Consider the following 7,263-nt stretch of genomic DNA (forward strand, 5'->3'; position numbering starts at 1 on the left):
TTTTTGGCAGATTGCAACCATGACTTTTAAAGGTGCATACCGCCACCTACTGTACTACTTGGTCCAAGGTCTACTTGTCTACTGTCCATTGGTACTACTTTATATATATAAAAAAAAAAAATTCTATATCCTATTGTATATCCCTATATTTTTTAGATATTGTATAACTGCTTTCTGTGTATCCTTTACCCCATCTCCTGTTGTGCCTAATAAACCTTCAAGGTTCCACTTCCTTCCTGTCTGACTTATCTTTTGTTTTAGCCTCATCCTCTCATCTCTATATTTCTTACAATATAGCAATACATGTTCTACATCTTCCTTGGACCTACATTCCAAACATTCATCTGATGGACTTTTGCCCATTAAAAACAGTGTTTTATTTAACCCTGTGTGATCAAACCTTAGCCTGGTTAAAACACTCTCCTCTCTTCTGTTACTTCTATTCACACCCTGAGCATTAATAGATTTTTTGAGTTTCACTATACAGATCAGTTCATCATATACAGTGGAGATATGGAAAGCCGTTGTAACATTTAATCCATAAGCCGTACTAGTATCTTTTTTTCATGTTACTAGTACTTATTTTTTTAGATAGGCTGCTAGTGTCTTTTCCATTTACTACTAATGTTAGTTCACCCAATAATCAAAATTATGTCATTAATAACCCGTGAGACCCCCGTTCATCTTTGGAACACAGTTTAAGATATTTTAGATTTAGTCCGAGAGCTCTCAGTCCCTCCATTGAAGCTGTGTGTACGGTCTACTGTCCATGTCCAGAAAGGTAAGAAAAACATCATCAAAGTAGTCCATGTGACATCAGAGGGTCAGGTAGAATTTTTTTGAAGCATCGAAAATACATTTTGGTCTCGTGACACAGTCCTGTTTGAAGGCCTTCACATCACTCTGACAGAGATAAAACGCCAAATCATGAAGTGTGCGAGACTGAAGCTCTGTGACCACTGAAGTTGAGTTCAGCTCCAGATCACACTAAACTAAACCAAATCAAACATAGAGAACAAAAAACTCATGAAAGTGAGATGAGCTCCGCATCAAACTAAACTAAACATTTGATGTCTGATCAGACAGATAACAAACTAAGTTTACAGTAAAAATACATATGAATCTGCTGATTTAGTGTTACTATGACAGTGATGGAGTCAGCTAGTGATATTTTGGTATTTTGATATATTTAATGGCACTCAAAGAATACTATGGTACTGTGAGTGTGAGTGAAACTGGTGGTCTTATTAGTGTTTTTACTGTCAGAATACACTGATGATGAAGCACTCATTCCCAACAACACGTCAGTCATCATCAGACGGATGAATCCCTGCTGTTGGGCTGAAATCCACAAACAAAAGATTTGTCAAGTAAGTCACGTGATGTGAACACAACTTTCATTTAGATGTAATATGAAGATGTAATATGAAGAATCATAAGTCTCATTGGTGTTTTTGTCATTTGAACATTTGCTGTTTGGTTTTGCAGTGATCGGTCTGAACCATCATGTGGATCTTCACAAACAGTATAGAAAAGGGTTTGCATTGGTCTTCATGTTTAATAACTCATTTTGGAAATGTTCTTCACCAAACATTTGATTCCCATGGTTATTGTACTCTAACATATGGAGGATAGGTGACTGGCTCCTCCAGTACATCACAGATAAACATGTTTGCAATGTTTTATAATGTTACACAGTTTTCGATCAAACTGTCAGGAAAAGCTGTTTGCTTGTTGCAAATCGAAGGTAAGCCCAGTTAAACTAAATGGCAGACAGTCAGATGTTTCTCCTGATGCTTTGACCCCAAACACTGTTTGAGACCTTAAGCCCTGTTTCTTCTTGTAGTTCATCTTCTGCATCTTCATTTCAGAACTATTCCATGATTCTTTCTCACACAGGAGGTGAATCATTTTAGGAATGGAACCAGATCTTTGCATCCAAACCACAGCCGTCGATCCCAGTCACCAATCCCAGAATCCTCATCAAAGAGACGTCGTGATGTGAGAGAGAATCGATCTTACTCAAGATTTCCTCTAAACAGATATACAGACCAGAAGAGACCACATTACTGAGGAACTTTCAGTCCTGTACTGAAGGAAGCTTGTGAAGCACTGGCTCCAAGCTAAGAAACACAAGCAGCAAAAAAAAAAAAAAAAAAACAATAATAATAATTATAATAATAATAAATATATATATTCTTTTTTTTCTTTTTTTTTTCTTTTGCTGCTGGAACAGTTAGAAATAAATATGAATGTATATTTTATAGATTTTATACATTTAATAAAGGTTATAGAAACAATATGAAATAGTGATGTATTTATTAAAGAAGTGCTACCACTGGGTATATGGAGATACTATGATAGGTAAAATTGGGGGGGGGGGAGTATATATACAGTGCATATATATATAAGATAAATGCCTTTTTTGTTTTTGCAATCATCAGAGAAAGCTGTCTGCAAAAAGTTGATATGGTTTAAAATTGTTTATTTTACAAAAAAAAAGTATTTTTATTTAATTTTTAAGTATTTAAGAGAGTTTATTTGTATAATCGTATAACAATACAGAAATGCACCTGTCCTTGCTTACATGGTTATGTCAGTCTGTCAGGGTCATTAAATGGGAAATGGCTCATGTTCTCACACACACCGACACTGACACCGACACACACACACACACACACACACAGACACACACACTTCACATTAACCATGTTTATCTAAAATGTAAAAGAAAAATTACTTTAGGGAACCCGAAAGCTTTTTTCACACTTTTATGAAAAAGGTTTAGTTCCCATGGCCTATCATTTTAGACTAGATATAAATGACCAGAGACAGCTGTGTGCTGAGGTCAAAGGTCACATGACCACAGAGGGGGTGGGGGGGGGGGGTAAACAGATTTAGAGTTTGGGCATCCTGGCAGCATTCAGACGCATTCCAACGCAGGAAGAGCCGGAAGCGTAACGCATCTCTCTCAGCATGCCACTCCATGTCTTTTTGTCTTCTTCATACCTGTGAAAGAAAACAGGTCAGTATATAAACTGACATCCAGTTCTATTCCTGAACCCTTTCTTTGAACTTGACTAATTAATTGAACTCTGTTTGTCTTTTCAGGTCCAGCTCGACACAGCATCAGGATGACTTACTGCCAAATGTCAGTGATCTCAGAGGGCCCGATGTTTTTGTCCTCAAGCTCTACAATAGCAAAGCCACCAATTGCAAAGAGGTTTCCTCCACTGCTCACGAGATTCACCGAGCTGCGCTCCTGAGGGAACTCTGTGAATGTGTCCCACCTAAGAGCAAATTATAGTAATATAATATAATATACATATACAATTTTTACATGCGAAGAGATGACAAAAAAGATGGAAAAGCACAGGAAGACAACATCTATAGTGGAACAGATTCAATATTATCATTTCATATCACAAGCAAACCTGTAACTTGTATAGTATCTATTTTGTTTATTTGTTGTTATTGTTAGCTAAATCGGAAACTATTAAGAATCTTCATTAATTGAAATAAAGCTGAAAAAAAAACGTATATGTTAAATTAAAAAACGTATTAAACAAAACAAAATTAGAAATGTTGCCTTGGAATATAAGTGAAATAAAATAAGTTAAAGTACTGAAATTACTAAAACTAAAAGTGAAAAAAATAAATAAATAACCTAAAGTACTAAAATTACTGAAATTGAAAAAAAAAAAATACATTAAATTAAATTAATAATGACAAAGCATATTAAAAATACAAAAAATAAATAAAAACTATATAGATAAAAACGAAAAAATCGAGAAATCTTACTTGTTTGTTCCAAAATCGTAGGTTTCAGATAAAGCTGTGAGTCCTTCCTCATTCACTCCACCAGTTACAATGATTTTCCCCTTATGAACTACAGCACCAAACATCGCTCTTGGCGTCTTCATAGCAGCCAGTTCTCGCCATTCTGACTGCTTGTGGTTGTACACGAACATTTTATTGATAGCTTTGCTGTGAGAGAGAAAAGTTATTTTCAGATTTTTTAAATCAAATAATTTACAGTTATTTGAATATGAAATCAAAACTGACCTTATGTACATTACATTCGTAAAGCACATTCTTGGAGTTATTGTGAAAAATCCATTGGTTCACATTATTTAAATAAAAATATTGCTTTGTAATCTTTCTTTAAAAAGTAGTAACTTGTGCTTCAGCTCAATCTGACTTTTAAAGGGGCTGTTCTTCATACTAAGGTACTTGTACAATGTATAATTGTATAATTTTCTATTATTATTTGTTTATATCAAGAGAAACTTAAGCCACTCCTTTCAAACATCCAGAGCAGTAGGTGCTACACACAAGCAATAATAGTGCACAGTTGGGCAGGTTTCCTTTTCTTTTTACTAATTCTTCTGCTGTTTAGTAACAGTAGTAACTAAGCTGCTCAATGCCAATATGCCATGCTTTTTTAGGACTGAAGAGGAAGAGGAAGTTTCATCAAGCTATTTTATTTGAAAAGATTAATATAACATTAGTTCTATGATAAGAGTCCTTTAAATGTCACACGGTGCAGAGGATTTTTGAGGAACTTTATTGAATCACGGACAGCTGCAAACTACACCATATGTTCCTGAGCACCACTGATCTCAGTTACACACACACACACACACACACACACACACACACACACACACACACACACACACACACACACACACACACACACACACACTCTCTCTCTTACTTGTCATCTGTCTTTCCTCCAATGCAGTACACCAGGTTGTTATGTGAGACAACTGAATGGCCGTGAATACGCAGAGGAAGTTTCTTGGTCTCGTGCCATTTCATCTTTCTGCAATGACATAAGAATACTATTGAAGCCACGGATCCGAGCCACCAGTCAAGTGTGAAGAGCAGAATCAGCAGTTGGCCAGACAAAGCTTTTGAATTCATACTCAGTGTCGTAACACATGACGGAGTCGAGGGACTCGTTGGTCTGCAGGTCTTTGCCAGCGATGGCGAACAGCAGGTTTTCAGATTCACCAATATTGAACAGGCATCGAGGGCTGGGCATAGGTGGCATTGCCCTCCAATCAGAAGCAATAGTGTCCAGCTGGATAAGACAGAATTGTTTTAAAATAACCCTAATACTTATACAGTAGGGTACATCTAATTAACATTAAAGTAGATATCCTGAACTAACCACAAACAATTATTTTTACCAAATTAATTCATCTAGATTCATGTTTATTTATAAATATAGGCTAATATTGTTTACATATACATAGTTTAAGTTTTACCCTCACAAAATATTACTACATTATCACTCTATTCTTTAAGTAAAGTTGGATATATCTGCATACCTAAAGTTTACTTACTGCTAGATCTCTTATATTGTCTGGACGGTTTAACTATATTATCACCCAGCTTTAATCTGCTAAAATGAATAATGTATAAATATATATTAAAACATTATTAACATCTCAATATTCTGTAAAACTGCTTTTAAACCATGTGGAAAGCACTATACAAATAAAATTAACTTTATATACACAGTTAATTCATATTTCTTTATAATAATTCATGTTAGTTTATACAACTTTAAACAATTATAATGCATTAGTATATGTTGAATATAAAATTGACCTAAACGCTATAAAAAAGTACTGATCATTGATAGTTCATGTTATCAAATTGAAATGTATTGTAAAGTGTTTCCATTACCATTAAAATACGCTCAATTCAGATACTCTAAGATAGGGTTGAAGATAACTTTAACCTGTGAAGTATAGGGAATTGATTAAAGTTTGCAGATTAAAGTTATTTTATTTTAAAGTCTCATGGATTTCTATGCTGATCCTGGTCTAGCAAGTAGACCAGCGTGATCATCTTGGTGAAACCATTTTGGTAAACGTAGTTTAAAAAACCAAGTGTGGTTACCATCACACCAGCATCTAGTTTTTAAAGTTATTTTGTACCTGGTAGAAGTAGCACTGCAGAGGAGACTCCTTACTTTCTTCATCGACAAACAGGCCACCTACGATAAAGAGCTGGTTCTTCTTGGTGCAGAGACTCACATGGTTCTTTGGCACCTGCTCTGCTATGGCAGCCAGAAAACACTCATTCTCGGCCACATCATACGCCACAGCTGCCGTGTCATTGATCATGACGATCAGGTCTCGTCCGTACATCCCTATTCTACGATTATCGTTCAAGTAACCAGGCAGCAGCTCCTCTTCCTCCTCTGCTCCGGCCTCTCCATTCACCTCTCCTTCCTTCTTTTCTTTGGGTTTCTTCTCGGGGAGTTTTCCTCTGAAGGCATCTTTGATGACTTGGAGCTTCTTCAAGAGTTCTGGATCTGCCTTGATGATGTCATCGGTCTCAACTTTCTCCCTGAAGTACTTCTCCGGGAGAAGGCGGAAGCGGATGCACTCGAACACTTCGCACAGATTCTTGGCGCGCTTGGCCTTGTCGCTGCGCACCCACTTCATCACAGACTCAAACACGATCTCCTCTTTCTCCACATTGAGTGTATCTCCACCAATCAGGGCCAAGAGCTCGTGAGGAGCCAGCTGAAGGAACTCCTCCTCAGCCGCCACAGTTTCAAAGCGGTCAGCGATGAAATCGCGTGCTGCTATGGCAAGCCTGGGAACGCTCAGGACCAGACCGAGCCTGAAGACGGCAAGACAATTAGACAGTGACAGCTTCTTCTGGAGATAGTTCACACATACTGTAAACACTGAGGGAATCTGGAAACGGTTCGCCACTGCAAAGATCTCCTGAACATTGTCGTCCGTCAAATCGATCTCAGCGGAATACAGGTACTGGATGATCATATCCATGATATTGGGATCAACGTCATCCAGAACTACTTCCTTACTTCCTTCCTTCTCCTTGCCGTCCTCAGAGAAGAAGAGCTCTCTGAAGTAAGGACTACAGGCGGCCATTATCAGGCGGTGGCAAGGAAAGCAGCGGTCGCCGATTTTCAAAGTGCAGTCCACAAACTTGTTCTCATTCAGAAGTTCTTTCAGTCCATCCTGAAGCAATGTGCTCTGGAAAAGCCGCAGCTCCTCCTTTATGGCTTTAGGATCCATGCTGGTGGGTTTCAAGATAGGAATTGACAGACTAGAGAAGAAAAAGGGGAGAAGGTGGCTGCAGGTCTGCTCGCCACACCGGCCAGGCTGGAAAAGGACAGAGTGCTGAAAAGATTCCCAGAGTGGAGGGGCTGTTATTTAATCCTGCCGTCCTAAATATAACCCTACCGCTCTTGTCCACCCCCACTGCCTC

At 37.7% G+C, this 7,263-nt stretch overlaps 2 protein-coding genes across 2 annotated transcripts; one reads left to right on the forward strand and one right to left on the reverse strand.

The window, feature by feature from the left end:
• Window positions 1-19: 19 nt before the first annotated feature.
• Window positions 20-1,374, forward strand: LOC128015076 (E3 ubiquitin-protein ligase RBBP6-like). Its single transcript, XM_052598781.1, is given in 4 exon segments — window positions 20-51; window positions 846-952; window positions 1,252-1,322; window positions 1,324-1,374. Coding segments are annotated over 4 exon segments (261 nt in total).
• A 1,094-nt stretch (window positions 1,375-2,468) lies between these two features.
• On the reverse strand, window positions 2,469-7,177 carry LOC128015243 (kelch-like protein 41b). Its single transcript, XM_052598921.1, has 6 exons — window positions 5,955-7,177; window positions 4,932-5,089; window positions 4,721-4,828; window positions 3,802-3,987; window positions 3,144-3,290; window positions 2,469-3,009 (listed from the first exon to the last, which is right to left on the reverse strand). The coding sequence occupies exons 1-6, from the start codon at window positions 7,068-7,070 to the stop codon at window positions 2,898-2,900; spliced, it is 1,827 nt and encodes a 608-aa protein (XP_052454881.1). The 5' UTR covers window positions 7,071-7,177; the 3' UTR covers window positions 2,469-2,897.
• Between the last annotated feature and the right edge of the window lie 86 nt (window positions 7,178-7,263).

Source organism: Carassius gibelio, chromosome A6 (genome assembly GCF_023724105.1).
Source record: "Carassius gibelio isolate Cgi1373 ecotype wild population from Czech Republic chromosome A6, carGib1.2-hapl.c, whole genome shotgun sequence".
Lineage (NCBI taxonomy): Eukaryota > Metazoa > Chordata > Actinopteri > Cypriniformes > Cyprinidae > Carassius > Carassius gibelio.

Coding starts and splice junctions, on each gene's coding strand:
- LOC128015243 (XM_052598921.1), bottom strand. CDS start 7,070: ATGGATCCTAAAGCCATAAAGGAGGAGCTGCGGCTTTTCCAGAGCACA. Junction 4,829..4,931: donor GTCATGTGTTACGACACTGA/GTATGAATTCAA, acceptor ATGTCATTGCAG/AAAGATGAAATGGCACGAGA. Junction 3,010..3,143: donor GAGATCACTGACATTTGGCA/GTAAGTCATCCT, acceptor TTTCTTTCACAG/GTATGAAGAAGACAAAAAGA.